Raw genomic sequence first — 20,053 nt, forward strand, 5'->3', positions numbered from 1 at the left:
TTCAAGCCTGCCTGCCTGCCTACTCTTTTTTTTTCTTATTTCAAGGCTTTTATAATTGGATTTTGTATTTTTAAAACAAAAACTGAATTATTTTATTGCTCGCTTAAACTATTTTTTTGTTCTTTTTTCACATATTTCTCCACCCAGGTTTCATCTATTTTTTTTTTCTGGTTGTATTGACTCTTTACTACACCATCTCTTCACACCCGGCAACGCTGGGTACCACCGCTAGTATAATAATAAATACAAAACCTGCATTAATCAAAATATCATATTTAAGCTTAGTATACGACCGGGCAATTCTGGGCGGCATGCTAGTATATATATATATATATATATATATATATATATATATATATATATATATATATATATATATATATATATATATCGCTTCAGAAGGGGCATGAAGCCATTTGGTGGAGGGAACTAAAAAAATGCTACTTCAAGGTCAAACACTAGCCAAAGCTAATAAAAAATAATTTTGCAAATGTTTTTGATTTAGAAGGGGAAGGGAAGGGGAGAATGAGGGAAAATATAGATTGGCTTGGCATTTATTTACCCTTAATTAGTTATCTATTCATATGCTTAGACTAATTTGCATATGCACACATTTAGGCTCTCCTTCCTCTATGCATAATTATTTTCTATCATCTTCATTATTTTTATTTATGATACAATTATAACCCTCCCTTCGCTTTCATCCCCCCCTTCCCCCCAAAAGAAAGATTTGCAAAATTATTTTTCTATCTATTAAATTTCATTTAATACTGAAGGCGTGGGGAAGGTGGATTTCGACAGAGATTGCAACTAAAATACGTATGCACATATGTAGCCAATAATGTTTGAATAATTAAAGAGACTTATATTATAATACAGCTGTACCTGTTATTGAATACTATTTCATAAACACTAATATTTAATTGATTAATATCTAGGAAAAAACATATTATATAATATACGCCGATTATTTTTAGTTTTTTTTTTTTAGACGAGAGCTTCGCATGACAAAACTGTCGTGCCATGTTTGTAACACGTGCCAAGAGTTGCCCAGTCATAGCCTAGTATGATTTGACAGAATTAGCAGCGGCAAAGTTATCATACAACTGAGGCAGAAAAGGACGTAGAATCTTCCGTTCTGTTTCTTGGACTTTCATTTTTGTACTGAGCAACTAACAGCAAAACAGCAAAATAATGGTTGCCTGAATGCATCTTTATAAAAAAAAAGCATGCAAATAAATACAGAAGGTTTTAATGATATTAAAAAGTATATAAAATTTGTATGCACAACTTAGTGAATTTAGTTGGTATTCTTAGAAAAAGATTATATATATATATATATATATATATATATATATATATATATATATATATATATATATATATATACTTTTGCTGATGAGGAGACGTTGTTTCAAAAAACCAAATGATAAAATTATTGTCCAAGACTTATTGTCTATCTCAATAAAAACATCGTTTCCAAAACGATCGTACAATTTATTGATTTTGTTTGTTTTTCCTTGTGAAACCGATTTTTAATTTTTAATCTTTATTATAAATTATCAATCATCTTAATCTCTCTCTCTCTCTCTCTCTCTCTCTCTCTCTCTCTCTCTCTATATATATATATATATATATATATATATATATATATATATATATATATATATATTATATAGCGGTTAGAAGCCTTGACTGTCGTTTGGGCGGTCGGGTTTCGATCCTGGTTTGAGGTAGTTGCCTGTCTAGCTGTACTGATGAGCTGTGATACAGCGAAACAGTACTGAATGTGGATGACTATAATGCTCCCCATCTTGGGTTGAGCATACTGGTAAGTGATATACAAACTGCCATTAGCATATTAAGCGATGCTCTTTGTTTAAACAAATGTCAAAATATCGTTAATTCACTACCCGCACAGCAACCGAATAGCATAGTTGTTGGAGCCTTGACTGTTGTTTGGATGGTCGGATTTCAATCCTGGCTTGAGGTAGTTGCTTGTCTAGCTGCACTGATGGGCTGTGATACAACGAAACAGTACTGTATGTGGATGACTATATATATACATATATATATATATGTATATATATATATGTATATATATATATATATATATATATATATATATATATATATATATATATATATATATTCTCAAGCTGTTAATCATTTAATTTTAGCTGAGAAAAAAAATCATTAGTTGTAGTCAAATTTTATTGATTAGTGGATCAAGACTTATGAAGACCAAAATTCACTCGAGAATAAGAATTAAAGAGATGGAATCATTGTTGATTGAGATATGAAGAATATAATGAGAGAATTGAGAATGATTGATGGAATGAACTAAGTTCAAATGCAGGAATCTGTTGACATTGGATTTCAAGACGACCATATTCCAATATGCAAGGAAACAATCTATGATATGTTTCCCAGACTTTTGAAAAGAAACTCTATTCCTAGAAATTTCGCCTAACACTAGATACATGGTAAAAAAATAAACGAGTTCTTTGCTGTGAATGTCTTATAATGATGAACCAGAGATTAGGATGCCTTTCCATGGAAATGCCGATAGATTAGAGAAAGATTATCAACATGACTTTCATGAGAAAGGGGCTGTAAGGAACAGAAGAGATCACCTCTCCCTATATTTCAGAGTGGATTTGAAACTCTATCTGGCAATATATTTATACTAGCAAACCGCCAGGCATTGACTGGTGGAAAAATATGCTTAAATATAATATTTTAATTTATACAGATTTCATATTTATTATTATAGAGCCAATTCTCTTTTGATTATTATATTGTACCTTATATATAAAAGTGATTTCAAAATTTAAAAAGATATGACTTGGGTGCCATCAGCCAAAATCGAAATCAAAACATTTAATAGCCCAGTCTTAGTCATTACCATTTAAGCTATTAAAGTGATATGGCTGAAAGAATAACCATCAACACACACAGTTATATACCGCTCAGCAGGTTCATGTTCAGGACAACAGAGCCAGACTCTGGGAACCCGGAAATATTGTGCAGATTGTCAAGGTCATACCTGGTAAAACTCGCAGAAACTGGCCATGAAGGGCAAGACAAACAACAGGAAGTGTCAGCACCAATTGAAAACTTATGGCGCACACCAAGCTCCTTACCTTCACAGCACTATCCCAGCACAAGGCACAAGGCCAGCCGGTGGTCACTTATCAACCATCCCAAGCATCCATCCCCCAGTTGCATCGATGCCTGCCAAACTGCGTAGATCAAGCAGGGTGAGCAAACTTACACAGAAGCTCGACTTAGAACAAATGCACTATCCCCCCCCCTCCCCGACATACCGTTTCTAGCCCATTACAGTCCAATGTACTTCTTCAATAAAGAAGGGGATGTTGTAGTATCAGTAATAACAGCCCCATCCAGTCCTCCTACCACTTCTCTCTCATATCCTTTCTTCTGGTTGCAGGCTCACCATCAAACAGTTCCAGTTTGTAGATTTAGTGAATAAAATGTGTTTCATTTCAGTCTCCTCGCATCCTCTTCTAATCCCTAGCCATCCGCACGTATTAATATCACAACAGTAAGGTTCTTTAAATATGCTTGACAGAAGTGGACCATAGCTCTGTGGCCTGATCCCTGGCTTTAGTAGAGTTTATTTTAGACGATTATGCATTTTTTGGTATTGTCAAAAAGCAAACCAACGTTTAATATCAATTGTTTGTAAATGTTATTTTTAGAAAATGAAGAAAATAAGCGATATACATGGAACAGGCATTCATAATAAAATGGAAATAAATGAAACATTAGAGAGAATATTATGGTCACCGGTTAACAAGCGCTAACTAAAATATAAACAGAGTTTTGTGAATGAAAAATGGCACATTTGGAGAGAAGCCATTCATAGCACGCTATTCTGCCTTGATAGAGTTCAAAACCGGCTTTGAAACCTCATAGATGATGCCCCCCCCCAACTTTTTCTCACAGAAAAGATGTTGCAAGCCTGTCTCTGCTCTATTGTTATTTTCATAGCAAGTGCTTGTCTGAGCTTCAATCTAAGGTCACCTCTGCAAAACTTTCACAAGAAGCACTCGTCTCTCTACAACCACTACCAGCAATTTCCTGTACTTTCTATCTGTGTCTTAATCTAAACACAAATTCCATAAACAAAGCCTTTTTTCTAGAACTGCACACCTGTGGAACTTTGTTCTGCTGACCCGCTTTCCAGCTGACTACAATATGATCGTCTTCAAGGCCAATGTAAACAAATTTTTTGTTGAGCCGTTTCCTTGAATTGTCAAATTCTACCCAATTCACTACCTTGTTGTTTCAGTGACCGCCATACACTCATTAACCCTTTTGATTGAGTGACCTCCGGACACTGATAAGAGATGACTCCCTTGTAAATAAAGTTTGAATAGATAGGAGCCTATAGACTCCCTCATGGCCAGCTGAACATAGCTAGAAGCAACTCATAGTTAAATAAAGAATGCATCAGTTGGATTATTTATACTATTCTTATCTTAAGTGTTATTCTCAATGTTTCAGCCGATGTATCCTCCAACCTTTTTTGGGTGTATCTTGTGAAACTCAGGAATTTGTACAGAATTTTGAATGAAACCTTTTATTTAATCCACAAGGGTAGCATGCTCTCATTTCACCAGCCATGATCGGGTAGAGGTGTTAAGTCATTCGCAATGATGTTCTTAGTACGACATTGAGAATTGACCCTTCAACCTCCAGAAGAGTGTCATTCACAACTGAATTTTACTTACTATTTTATCTGTTATGCCACAGGTTCTTATGGATTAAATGAAGGATTCTGTTGGAAATTCCTTAGTTCTGAGTTGGAGAGAAAGATTTCCAAGTTTGATTGGATACACCCGAAAAAGGTCAGAGGTTGCATTGGCCAAAACATTGTGAGAATGACACTCAAGATAAAAATAAAAAAATACGAATAATATGAATTATCATTCCTCATCTAAAAATTACAGAAACATAAATTAAAGTCTTTCTTCTAGGAATGTACAAGAATCTTGCAAAGAAAAAAAATATCAAGATCATGAATATTACCCTCAGCCACAAACGGTAAACAACATACATAGTTCTCTATTGAGAGTTCCCCTTTCAATGGAGAGATATTCATCAATTTATGTTTTTTTTAAATATGTTTTTCTAAATGCTTATGTAAAAATAAAAAAAGTATATTTTTCTCTACTTTGTATTGAGCACTCTTTTATAAACCTCGTATTCCTTGAATATTCTTAACTTGGAATAATAATGATATATATATATATATATATATATATATATATATATATATATATATATATATATATATATATAGGAAGACATTTTTTGATAGCATGAATAAGTTAGCAAAATTAATCTGGAACAGGAACCAAGATCAAATATTTAGAAAATTTGTTTGTTCTTGCGATTAAGGGAGGTGGTGTTTGATCAACACTGTTGGGGAGCCATGATTTAATATACTGTTTTGTTTTTATATTCCAGAAACAGTTTCATAGTAGACAACTGATAATCCCTGAAATAACATTAGGACTATTGTGAATTCAAGAAAGCAAGTTGATGCAGCGATTGCAGGTGATTAAATGACTTACTGACTAAATAGTTTGAATTGCAAATTTATACCTACCAACGCTAAAATATATAACGTTTTCCTTCTTTATTTTACTGGAATTTGCTTTCTTCGTCATTTCTCAAAGCTAGTATGTTTCACATGAACAAGTAAACTCAAAGATATTTTCAACGAATGGAAATCTTTTCAAACTTCAAAAAAGTAACACATACACGTGAAAATAATAAGCTTGTACAAAGTTGGAAACTCCTATAAAGCAAGGAGACAAACAGCAAAAACTAGTGGAATAAAACAACGACAGAAACTCAAGGACGATTACTGGACACCTCACCCATGCCTTGGGTATCCCTGCACCCCAGGTGGTGAGGCGAAAGTATCCAATGACTCATGCATCCAGCTGTTCTTCAACTCATGAACATTTATACATTTAGATTTGTAACTTCTATTCACTCAAGGTCTTCACCTAAACATGTACTGTACTATAAAAATTTTAACATGAATGTGCTAACTCAAATAATTTTCAACCAATGGAAAAATCTCCAAAACATCAAAAAAAAAATAACACCTATACGTGAAAGTAATAAGCCAGTGCGAAGTTGGAAACTTTTTTAAAATGAGGATACAAACAGCCAAAATATAGTGACATTACCAGCCCCCCCCCCTCAAAAGAAATCTCAAGAATGCATTCTCTATGCACAATACCCTGTCTCTCTAAGACCGGGAGTGGCTATAGGTAAAGAACTCCACAACTCACAGTCTAGCTTCATCTACATATGCACTACAAGAACAAAGGTAACACACGCACACATACACAATGCCGTGCCACCAAATATTCCAATGCGCACATATTCACACAATGAACATTTTGATTTGTAACTAATATTCACTCAACTGCTTTAGTTAAACATGCGCTGTACTATGAACATTTTCATTACTGCAAAAATAAGTTTTATATTCTTTTTCTTGTATAAAAATGTTTTGTTATAAAATGACATGATTCTCCAATTTTGCTTTTACTGTTTTTAGGTAACACTTCTATTATTTCAATATTTCAGTTTATTTTCATTTTATTTATGCATGCATGTCCCATATATGCCCTCTTTATGTTCTTCTTTCGATAAAACATAATTTTTATACCCTCAATTCATATCAAATGTTGGCGTGGTTCTTGACCTTATGCAAAAACGCTCCAAGATTGCCTCTACTAAGACTAGGAACCACGCCACAAGTTCCATTCGGACTAAAAGAAAATAATCACAAAATTTATTGAAGTTATTCACTTAATTTCTTAAAATTTTGGTTAAGTTTGTGAAAATCAAAATTTTAATTTATTTTAAAAAAAATTGTACGTTTTCCAAAAAAAGAAAAAAAAAAAGAAACACATTTTCACATAATGACTGCTTTAATTCGTTTAAAAATTTTAATTGAATTCAATAAATGTTCTATTAATGTTTTAGTTTATTTGTTTTGTTTTACGTTTGATTTATCAACAAGTTTTACAAACTTCAATAAATTCTGTGATTGTCTTCCCTTGTCCCAAATGGGACTCTTCTAAAATGAAAACAAATAATTTGCCTTGGTACTTGTGCCCCAAATACTTATTTTTCTTAACAACATTAAACAGTATTTTCAGTTGCGCATTTATTTGATGAACAACTAGATCCAGTTCTGCACTTGGCGCTAATGTTTATACAAACAAACTTAACTTTGTTTAGTATTAATGTTTATATTGAGAAAAAAAATTTCCTTACCTGTTAGACTGCGAGATCAACTACTGTAAGACTTCTAGCCAAACGTTGAGATTTGAAAAGTCTGATAGACGCAGGCATTACACACGCAATCCATGTATCAACTTAATCATATACAAACAGTCTGCAACTTACGAACAAGTTAGGCACAAGAAAAATGTTCGTATCATGAATTGTTCGTAAGTCGTTAGTTCTCTTCTCTGGGTTAACGATAAAATGCAGTTACTGTTAGTTTTAAGTCGATCACATTTCTGTGGGTTGTAAACGTCAACGAATTTTGGATTTGGCTGTTTTTTTTTTAATTATTGTGAAGTATAATCTGTATATTACTGTGTGTATGCTTTTCTCGGGGTAACTTTTGAATTATTATTTTTTTAATTAACTATTCATCGAATATTTATTATAATCACAAATACAATAGCTTAAAATAAAACGAAATTTTAAAAAATCCCACTTAAAAGATTAATTTAATTATGTAATTAAATTAACCAAAATGAATTTCGGTTTCTTTGTAAACAAGTCAGCCATTGTAATCGTTTGCTAACACAGAGTATGATAAGCAGTCTTGACAAACCTGGAAAAAAGACTAGAAGAAATTGAAATGAACGGGAAGACTGAGACTATAGGGCAGATGATAATGATGAAAACAGCTGTGGTCTTAAGGAAAATCCTCAAATGCAGAAACTAGCCCATATAAATTACGGATACTAACCAGTCACATGCAAATTGTAACAGAAGTAAAAGAAAAGGATGGAAGGAGCACCATATGACCCTAAAGAAACTGAAATTTCAAGAAATCTTATAAACTGTTTCCCTCTTCATTCCCGAAAAAGGCATTAGTCTCTGCTGATAGCACACAAAATAGCTATGAAGAGTCAAGGTGGTTGGAAAGACTGAGGAGGAAAAGCACTAACCAGACCTCTACTGTTAGAGTGTGAAGAGTACTCGGACCTTGAATAGCCTTATTACTCCTCAAATTCCAGTGAAAACAAACAGTTGTTGCCAGTGAGAAATCAATGATAAACGGCTGTTACGAGAACACAAATTCATTTGCAAAGGTTATTAAAAGAGGTGGAGAGTACTGGGAATCTGGAGATACTTGTCACTCAGACTCCAGGGAATACCACCGGTTATTATCAGTGAATAATCTCTGATAATGGTCTATGTGAGAACTGCTAGTGAGTGCAAATAATAATAATAGTGGGAAGAGAAACAACTACATAGAATATTCATAAGGATGACAAAAGATAAAAACAACGAAAGCACTTGGACATGGATGCGACAAGGACACATAAGCCGAGAAACTGAATCCCTAATAACTGCAGCACAAGACAACTTGATAAGAACAAACCACATTAAAGCAAAGATCGACAAAACACAAGAAAACAGCAAATGTAGACTCTGTGGACAAAGAGAGGAGACGATAAACTATATAATAAGTGAATGTAGCAAACTGGCCCAAAAGGAATACAAGAACAGAAACGACCAAGTGGGAAGGGTAGTACACTAGGAATTATGCAACAACTGCATTTCGAATACACAGACAAGTGGTACAAACATAAGCCGGCAATAGTACTTGAAAACGAGAATCACAAAGTCCTATGGGACATGGACATACAAAGTGATAAACCCATCCAAGCAAGAAGACTGGATGTCATAATAATTAACAAGAAAGAAAGTCCTGTCAAATCGTAGACTTTGCTGTTCCGACTGATCACATGGTGAATATTAAAGAAAAGGAGAAATGGAGCAAATACACAGAGCTAGCCAGAGAGCTGAAAGGGATATGGAAGATGAAGAAAATCAAAATAATACCTATAATAGTAGGAGCACTAGGAACAATCCTGATAAACTTTGAAAAAAGAATAGGAGAAATTGGAATCAAAGGAATGACTGGAAAAATACAATGAACAACAATCATGAAAACAGTTGAAATATTAAGAAAAACTCTTGAATGTGGAAACTAACACACAAGAGCAACAAGTGAGGGCCAGGCAAAATGCTGCAAAGGAAAAACATGAAGCACTACATGGAACCAAGAACACTGAAGCCGCATATCTATAAGTTCTCTACCTCAGGGGTCCATCCTGGGCCCAACTCTTTTCCTGATCTACATTAATGATCTTCCAAATCACATCCTTACATCATTTGTAGACATTTATGCTGACGACACTACCATTTATGGTAGCACATCTAAGACAGTAAACGACCAAGTTCTCTCCAATTCTCTCTCCTCTGATCTTGAGCACGTAGTACAATGGGGTAAGGAGTGGCTGGTTACTTTTAATGCATCTAAAACCAAGCTTCTCTCTTTACATCATCAACATTCTGATCCACATCTGGCATCAATTGAAATGAATGGCTCTCGTCTTCAGGAGGCCTCTAGTTTTGACAAGCTTCTTGGCTTGACCATTACTCCTGATCTTAAATGGAACACGTACATCAAATCTGTTGCCAAGGCCGCTGGAAAAATGGTGGGATCTTTCTATCGATCCGGTAGATATCTCACTGCTGATGCTATTCTCTATCTATATAAGAGCCAGGTACGTCCAAGGATGGAATACTGTTGCCACATCTGGGCAGGAGCTGCTAGAAAGGACTTGTCCTGCCTTGATAGAGTTCAAAATAGACTTCGTAGTCTCGTAGGAGATGTCCTCTTCCTTGCAACCTCTATCTCACAGAAGAGATGTTGCGAGTTTGTCTCTGATGTATCGTTATTTTCATGGAAAGTGTTCGACTGAGCTTCAATCTATGGTCCCCCCTCGCCAAACTTTCACAAGAAACACTCGTCTAGCTGTAAACACTATCAATAATTCCCCCCACTCTTTATCTGTGCCTAAACCTAAATGTAGATTCCATGAACAAAGCTTCTTTCTTAGAACTGCACGCCTGTGGAACTGTCTTCCGTTTTCCTGCTTTCCGGCTGACTACAATATGGTTGTCTTCAAGTCTAACGTAAATAAGTTCTTGATGAGCCGTTCCATATAAGTTATCAAATTTACCAAATTTTCATTACTAATGATTACTATATTTTCCAATTTCTACTGTACACTCTTTAACCCTTATCCTTGAGTGGCCTCTTGGCCTTGATAATGTGGTGATGCCTATGTAAAAAAAAACAAAAAAAAAACCATCCTCCCATTACCACATCACTATCCCCTCCCCCCAAAAAAAGAATGAGACAAAATAGCCAAGTAGAGTCAAAGAGGAAGGAAAGACCGAGGAACTGACCAGACCTCCGCCGGATAAGTGCGAAGAGAACTGGGACCTTGGTGAGGCTTATTGCCACTCAAATTCCAGTGAAGACCAAGAGCCGCTGCCAATGAGAAATCAATGGCAAGCAGCTGTTGCGATAATGCAAATTTATTTGCAAATATTATTGAAAGAGCTGGAGAGTACTGGAAACGTGGGGAGACTTGTTGTCACTAAGCTTCTAGAGAACACCACACGCTGTTTTCAAGGAGAGATCTTTGATGACCTGCATGAAAGCAGCTTGTGAGCCAATAATAATAATAATAATAATAATAATAATAATATGTGGTGGTATCAGCCTCGGCTGGTATCACACAAAATGGCTAAGAGGACTTAAAGAACACTATCCAGACCAGCATGGTGTGGAGTGTACTGAGACCTTGGGGAGGCTTGAAACCACTCAAATTTCAGAGAAGACCAACAGGCAGCGCCAGTGAGAAATCAATGGTAAACAGCTGTTTTGATAACGTAAAATAATTTGCAATGTTATCGAACGAGATAAAGGGTGCTGGACATTTGGGGAGAACACCAATGATTATTATCATTAGAAAACATTGATAATGATCTGTATTGAAATCCCATAGTTAGTCGATAATAATAATCATAATGATGATGAGGTGATACTAATAATGATGATAATAATAATAATAATAATAATAATAATAATAATAATAATAATTCATACATACACAGAGGTGTACGCGCGCGCACGCATACATACAAATTGTGAGACCTTTTCCTGTTAAAATCTTGAGAGATGAAATTGATTTCATGATTTCAAATCTCTTTCTTGACCCATCCTTTGAAGCACCCTCACCTCTATTTGATAAGGCACACCTTGGGAATTGACAGACTTAAGGATATCCTGTTTGTTTAAAAATCAAAAAATCAAACACGTGCGATTTTTTTCTGAATTTATTTTTTGGGGGATTGGATGAGAAACGAACACGTGTTAATCGAATCTCTATAAAACGTTTTACTCTGGTCGAGATAAAACCAGAACGGAATCGATCTCTTCGGTGTATCTTGAATCTAATTCTGAAGTCGAAAACCAGAAAATGTTGAAATTGCTTATCCTTATCGCAGCACTTTTCGCTGTTAGCCAAGCTTTCCTTATCCATGGCAAAGGTGAGTAGAACAGCTATGCACTTGCCAATCATGGTTTAGAGTTTATTTTTCAATACGGCAGTTCATTTTCATAACTTTAGTATGGCGCAAGGCCATGAGAACAAAGTTCTCAATCACAACCAAAATTACAATAATATTAATTGCGGAAGATTTCCTTCTCACTAGTTACCTCATTTTTTGTTAGCGTATGTTAAATTATGTTTATAGCTAATATATAAAATTATCTTGTCAGATTTTCAGTTTGTCATTTATAGTAATTAATTTGAAAAAGATCTATATTTGATTCTGACTAGCCAATTTTTTTCTTCCCTTAGATCATATTTTCTTTTATGCACAAATATATTTCATTTCATTTCTTTTCATTAATCATTTAATCTGGTATCAAGCCTTTTTTTTTTAAAACATGGAGCCATACATCGCTAATAACCTCCATATCTCCAGCAGCTTACGTTCTTGGTACTCCCCTCCAAACTTTCACATGCATTTATATATATTTAAAAGAAAGCTTAAACGATTTATTTCTTAAAACTACCCCTATATCATATATTTTAATTAAAGGACTTGGTTTCAAAAACCTACATCGATTTATGTATTAGGGAATTGTTATAAAAGACTTTCAATGCCAAGTTAAATGTATACTTTTTCTTTGGAACGCAATCAGCTACTTTATTTTTATATCGATTTGAATTTTATATTTAAATTTTTAGCTCATAACCTGAAACCCCGCCTCTCTTATTATATACATATATGCGTGGATTTCCAAACAACTTAGTTGTTGTGGCGGGAGTTTATACGCTGAAATCGACTGGAGAGTCCCCACAATACATATATATATATATATATATATATATATATATATATATATATATATATATATATATATATATATATATATATATATATATATATATAATGAAATAAGAATTACAGTTAAGTTTACCAAAATAATCCAAGATGGTAAAACTAAAGTATATTATAAATATTGAGAAGTTAATATTTATAAAGTAATTAATTATTAATTAATTAATTAATTATTAAGTAATGAATTTATTAACTACTTGTTCTTATATATATATATATATATATATATATATATATATATATATATATATATATATATATTGGAATACTGAGGTGAATAGGAACACAGATTAATTAATCATGTGGTATCACGTCTTACAGAATATAAATTATAAATTAAATATATTTTCTTTGTATGTGCTAAAAAACAATATCATTTAAAATTAGATTTAATATTTGTTAATGACTTTTCCTCTCAGGAGATGAGCCTACATCGAAAATCCATGGGTTAAAGAAAAAAAATCTGAATTGTATTCTTTCTTCAAACAATAAATTTCTGTTCTGAATAATGATGCTTTTCTGAATGAAATTTAAACAAAAAAACTATATATATATATATATATATATATATATATATATATATATATACTAGTGTCTGTAGGTACTTAATAATTATTATAGTAAATATATATATATATATATATATATATATATATATATATAAGGATATTTATATATATATATAAATTTGTATTCCTGTTTGTTTGTTTGTTCACAATTTGATTAATATATACAAAACGTGTATTACTTTAATCTTTCAGTTATTTCTATATATAGTATAATTCTTGCAAAAATATACTATTAAGAGATCACCTCATTTGCATATGACATTAAGAAAAATCGATTTTACTAAATAGCGGTATTTTAGTTAATGTTTTTAGCGAGAGAATTGTTTTATGTATCCTATTTAAAATAGATATTTAATAAACTTTAAACAACAATTATATTGATAATATATTTAATTTAATTTATTTGGAATTATTATTTCCAACAGTGACCTTTTTTAAAAACTTATTTTTAGAATTATTTTCCTCTAGATGCTATGCATAAAAAATAAACGTCCGCCAAATAAAACCATGATAATTTCATTAAGTTTCTAGCTGGAAAAATGATTCCGTGTAGATAGGAAAATGTTTGGCTTTTATTGTTTTTTTTTAATATTAAAAAAAAAAAATAACACTTACGAAAAAAACTGAAAAGATTACATTTGTTTGTTTTATTTTATTCCTTAAACGGCTACACAGAAATCGGTAATTTTTCTGGTGGGGGTGGGGCGGGAATTACATTGGAAACATAAAATAACGATAAATTAAATTATTTTTTAGAGACCATTCTCTATTTTCACCTAACAATTTGATAAACATAACAAATCCCAAAATATGACAAATTCAATATTTTTGGGCAGGGTGGGGATTAGGATTACATTAGAAACATAAAACGACAAATAAAAAGCAAATCGAAAAGCCCTCTCCGCTAAAAAGAAAGCAAATCGAAAAAAAAAGCTAGTAAAAAAGTGCCCTTACAAAAAATAAAGGTAAATGTGAAGTTTAGTGGTATAAATTATTTGACAGAAAAAATATTATAAAAACTATTTATTTTCATATAAACCATTATTAGACCCAAAGGCTGAAATGAAACAAAAGAAAATGTATTTTTGTTTTTTATCATTTTTTATTAAACTAAATGTATACACGTTTAAAATTTGGCCTTTTTTAAGGTTTGACAGATTGGCCTTTTTAAGGCCAAATTTGGCCTTTTTTATGCTCTTTTATTACAAAAAAAAATATGGCTGCTAAAAACATAGTTCAGGAAAGAGCTTATAAAGACCAATCTGCCAAACTTTAGAAGAGCTTATAAAAGACCAATCTGCCAAACTTTAGAAAGGCCAAATTTTAAAATAATAAATATAAATGAAAAAGTAATAAAAATGAAATTTTTTCTGGTTTTATTTCAGCTTTGGGTATAACAACTAGATTTAGGGGCATCACGAACGAACACTGCCAATGTTTTGGTACTTTTGCACAGTCTTTCGTACTGTTTTCTCATCTCATTTCAATCTGCGGCTGATTTCTCGATTGTCTAAACCAGAAAGGTGGAGATTAATGAGCTCCTGATGATCACTAAGAGAAAGTCATGGTATATGGACTAAATGTTGCGTTGTATAACCTGGAACAACAACAATTACGATTAGAGATGCTTTATTGCCTGTTGTTTTTTAAACTGATTTAGAGGCGATAATTTAAGCTGGTTTTAAGCAAATTTGTTGCTGCGGACTTTCTTTTTGCCTCCTCAATTTGAAGTTATTTTTTTAAATTGACGTAAACACTAGAATATTCCAATTAAAAGTCAAATATGAACAGGTAAAATTATATAGAAATAAAAGGCGAATCAAATGAGGTATAGGTTGTTTAAACAGTTACATTAAATTTAGCTTAAATTTGGAATTTTTGAAAAAATTACAAGTGCGAACTTTCTTTTTGCCGGCACTGTATGTATATCTATATATATATATATATATATATATATATATATATATATATATATATATATATATATATATATATATATATTACAGGTCCAAAATAATTTCCAATATAGTCATATTAGTGCGGTGGTATTTGTTTTCTGAAAAATTAAAACCCACTTGTTGACGCTGCCTTCCTTACAGACTACTGTAAAACGATAAATGGCTTTAACAAATCGAAATAAATTCATTTTATGTAACTATTTTAAATCTTAAAAATACCAACAAAAATTATTGAAATGTTCAAACATTATTTCGAGTACATTCCTCACTGAGATATTCTCTGTCTAATTTTATTTTCCTTTCATGAAAAGAAGTAACATTTTCATATTAGTAGTTTTTCCGATGATTATTTATAAGAATTCGAAACAAGATAGATCCCAGCAGAGATTCTATGGGAACTACTCATAATCTGTAGATACTGAATCTTCTAGTTTCACTTTCATAGGCTTGTTCATAATTCCGTTCCCTCGTCGAAAATCTCTGACAATATTTAACTTCTTTTTTTTTGCAAAATCCAATTGCAAAGTCCATGAAAGCAGAGTTCTTAATTACGGCTGAAATTACAATAATATTAATTGCGAAGGATTTCCTTCTCACTAGTTACCTCATTTTTGTTAGCATATGTTAACTGATGTTTATATCTAATATATAAACTTATATTGTCGGATTTTTAAAGTTTGTCATTGATAGCAATTCATCGGAAAAAGATCAATATTTGATTCTGACTAGTCAAATTTTATTTTCTACCCATAGATCATGTTTTCTTTTGTGCACAAATCTATTTCATTTCATTTTTCTTTCATTAATCATTTAGTCTGGTACGGAACCTTTCTTTTAACATGGGGCCATATAATTCTGTGCCCTCGTCGAAAATCACTGATAATATTCAACATTGTTTTTTTTTTTGCAAAATCCAATTGCTTCTAGTTTAAAAAAGACTTCTCTAATGCGGAACCTTATTAAATTCCATTCAGATTTTCGCTCAAGAATTCAAGCAGTTTTTCATTAAATACAAGATTCACAGAGTCAAGTAGTCAAGTATAGATGCACAGAGATTCACAAGAGTCTTAAGTGGCTCACAAAATCATAAAAAAAGAAATTATAATTCCAAGAATTTTAACAACATAAATATAAACTAGCTGATTTAACCAACGTTGCATGGATGTTGAATAGAAATTAAATTGTTAATATGACATTCTATTGATTCAAAATACATTAAAAAAATATGAATTATAACAGATTGATATGCAGTAAACGTATATTCAAATTCTAACTTGAAATTAAGTAAACTTTTCTCTAACAATAGAATAATAATAGATTTATTCAATAGATGCTTATATGTTAACCGAAAACGTCAAAGAGGAGGGGGAGAAATAGAATGAGAGAGTTACTTATAGTTTAAGCACATAACTTAATTATTAATGGCTTTTGCTAAACATTCTTTTAAACGTGCCTTATCTTATTCAAACTTTCAGCAAGATTGACGGTTCTCTGATTGCTACTCTCTATGTTGATCATGTCTGACGCCATCTCTATCTGTTTTATTGGCTTCCAGTTCTCATGACTTAGCAAGATCGATCCCCTTAATTCCTTCGTGACCACATTTCCGAAACATTTCCTCTTTTCTAACATATATTTCAGCAATAGATAATGACTACTATATGTGTCCTCATCAATATCTCTATTTATGTGAAGTTAGGTATGTGTTCATATGTTTTGTATGGACAAACATTACTCCTGAGATAATAAACTAATCATTAAGAATTTTAGAAAGCCCTTTCTAAGCATAGGGAGTTGTAATGTGGGAAATATTTAGCTAAATTTAATTAAATGCGAAGGGAATAAAAATGTGTTGAAAAAATTCAAATATTTTAGATTTTTTGTGAAAGCTTACGATAGGTAAGCGATACCAATTAATAAATATTCCCCAAATTTCAGTTTCTTTTGAGTACTTTAGAGGGTTTTAAGGAAGCATAATATGGGTAAAACCTCACATTTGGAAATTCAAATATTTCAAATTCTCATTGAATTTGATCAATAATCATCAGACATCAATTAAGCAAGATCCCCTGATTTTCAATTTCTCCTTAAGACCCCTTCAGCTTAAGCCTTAAATTTGTGACATTTTCTAGAATCAAAAATGTAATGAATTTTGATCAAAATTAGGATTTAGGATTCCAAGCATAAGGTCTAGTATCATTATATCTTGATTTTAATCTTTGTAAGGAAAGATAAGAGTGGTGCAAAAATATTCTTTTGATTTTTACTCTTTTTCACACAAAACAATTTGTATGGCCACTTGGACGTAAGGAACTACTATATGGGATCAAGTCTAACAGGAGATTGTGGGGAGTTGAGTAGTGAGATGTCTGTTCACATTACATTTAAACTTCTGCATGTCAGTACAGTCATGGAAGCAGGAAACAGAGAGGGAATTCCAAAGTCAAGGAGTCTGAGGGAAAGAAACTATCAGAGTAGAGAACTTTCCGGCATATAGGAACCTCAGCAATGAAGGAGTGGGATTTTGCTGCTTGTCGGGTTAGTGAAGGGAGCACAACTACAAAGAGTTCATCAGAGCATATTCCATTAAAGTATTTGTAAAACAGGCACAGGAATGCAATTTTACGACGATGGGACAGAGGTTGGAGCTTGGCCAAATTAAATTTAAAACTCTTCTTTGAACTCTGTCTAAGAGGGGGGAGACTAGTGATAGATGCTCCAACCCATATGTAGTAACAATATTCTGTCCATAGAATTAATTTTATTTAATCTAAATTTTAATTAGTCTAATTGAACAGAAGAGAAATTTATGCCTAATTCTCGCACTAATAGTAAAGTGAAAACCTACTATTTCAAGTTAATTCAACTTTACACAACAGATGCATAATATTTATTATATGCTGCTTTATGTATATGCGATAGGAGCTGCAAGGTTAATTAATTTGCATATTCTTTTAAAAAAGGCCTTTTTATAATAAATAGTTCTATTTCGAAATATTATTTTACTTACTGGCCAAATATTTAGCATTTGTGTTCAAATGTTCCTTTCTTTACACGGACCGAGTTGATTTTTTGTAACAAGTTTCTATCTATTTCTAAATTGCAATTAAAAAGGCAAATTTATTTTTCTTTCTTTTCCTTTCTTTACAGTCATGTTTAAAAGATAAATAAATTTGTATTGGAATTACCAAAATATTAACATTTATCTGTATGAATAAACAAGAACAATTTTGAGTCTAATTGAGAACTCATCGCGATGCACCTGACGGAAGCTTTACATGCCTCTTGCAGTGAATAAGTCCATAATACATTGTAATCTACTTTGCATTTTAGAGAACCTACTGTTATATATAATTATTTTTTATATATAATGACTTGCATTAAAATTTAAAATGCAAAAGTCAAGTATCATACTTCAATCGTGTTCTAAACAAAACTTTTCATTTCAAATGCACCCATATCATATCAAAGAACCTACTGTTTATTTCATACGCCTGGCTTTACTGGTTTAAAATGAAAAAGTCAAGTATCATTCTGAAATTGTGCTTTAAACAGAAACATTAATTTCGAGCGCGCCCCTGTCATATCAAAGAGCCTACTGCTGATTTTTATATGTTGGGCCTTTCGGCTTGTTTGGTAATAAAACTTCTCAAATGTACTTGTGATGTTAGTTTGTGTCAGATGTTAACTTTGGTCGAAATCGCCTGTTCTGTCTTTTATTGGATTATCTCGATAATCGATTATTAATATTTATTGAAGATATTCCAACACAAAACCTATCTAAGAACACTGCCAGGCATATAAAGTACCTTTGTGCGAAATTTCATGAAAATCGATCCAGCCGTTTTCAAGTCCATAGGGAACGAACACAGAGACACACATACAAAGTCTGTTATATAATCATAGAGATTTATCAGAAAGGACTTTTCCTCAGTATAACACCGGCATAACTTGACAAGACTTCTGCTAAACAGAAAGTGGAAGTCAAAAACAACCTGTTTATTTAATATAATCAATTATTTATTTATTTTTTTTTCAGCTCACTGCGGACACAGAACATACAACCCTGCATTCCATCTTTGTTGTCGTGGCCACTTGAATAGCAAACATGGTATCGCCCCCGGTTGCTGTGGCACAAGAGTGTATGATTCCAAATTTCAATTGTGTTGTAACGGTCACGTAAACTCCAAGTTTGGAATCTCTCCCCATTGCTGTGGGAGTCGAGTGTATGATCATAAATTCCAAAAATGTCATCATGGAAGAGTTGTCAGCGGTTAAAAGATTTGTGAAGCCAAATTTGTGTGGGTTCCACAAGAATGGCATTCACCATTTCTCTAAGACACTTAGAATTTAAAAACATCCTATACTGGCAACAAATAACAATGCTTTCTATTCAGTTTTGTTATCCAAGAATGAATAAAAAAACTGTCAAAATTCTTTGATAATGTAAGTTAGAATACATTTGGATTGTTTTGACTAAATTCTTAATATATTCTTTCTTGCCCTTACAAGAGAATACCACACAAAATGTTTTTCAATTGCTATATTAATAAAATTATGAATGAACTTGAAACGTTTTTTTGTCCATTGTAATAATTTTCTTTGCCAGAATAATTCTTTGTGGAAAGAAACTGAAATGAATTAGACCTTTTTAGTCTAAAGAACGTGCTACAAGGATAAACGGACGAAATCGCTAGTCAAAATCCAATATCGATTTATCAGATGCATTTCTAAGTCCTCATACCGCCACCAGTCAACACCGGGAACTAATATACACATTATACATATACCGCCCTGTATACCTTCGTAACTGGCTCATAAACTCATACACAAACCATTACCTATCCTTTTCCAGTTACAAAAATAATAATTTCTCCCTCAATCAGTTCCGGATATTCTCATTGGCTGCAAGTTAAACAATCGCTGATTCTTAAATAAACAAACATTCGATTA

The 20,053-nt window shown here is 32.4% G+C and overlaps 1 protein-coding gene across 1 annotated transcript; it reads left to right on the plus strand.

The window, feature by feature from the left end:
- Positions 1-11,554: 11,554 nt before the first annotated feature.
- On the plus strand, positions 11,555-19,673 carry LOC145292364 (uncharacterized). The gene is made up of 2 exons (XM_080138691.1): positions 11,555-11,712; positions 19,140-19,673. The coding sequence occupies exons 1-2, from the start codon at positions 11,643-11,645 to the stop codon at positions 19,376-19,378; spliced, it is 309 nt and encodes a 102-aa protein (XP_079994817.1). The 5' UTR covers positions 11,555-11,642; the 3' UTR covers positions 19,379-19,673.
- Positions 19,674-20,053: the final 380 nt, after the last annotated feature.

The sequence above is a fragment of the Euprymna scolopes genome, chromosome 13 (assembly GCF_053919585.1).
Source record: "Euprymna scolopes isolate OS-2025 chromosome 13, ASM5391958v1, whole genome shotgun sequence".
In the NCBI taxonomy this organism is placed as follows: domain Eukaryota; kingdom Metazoa; phylum Mollusca; class Cephalopoda; order Sepiida; family Sepiolidae; genus Euprymna; species Euprymna scolopes.

Excerpts from the sequence above, each read along its gene's own strand:
- LOC145292364 (XM_080138691.1), top strand. The coding sequence starts at position 11,643 with ATGTTGAAATTGCTTATCCTTATCGCAGCACTTTTCGCTGTTAGCCAA. Across the intron at positions 11,713-19,139 it reads TTTCCTTATCCATGGCAAAG|CTCACTGCGGACACAGAACA; the intron begins GTGAGTAGAACA and ends TTTTTTTTTCAG.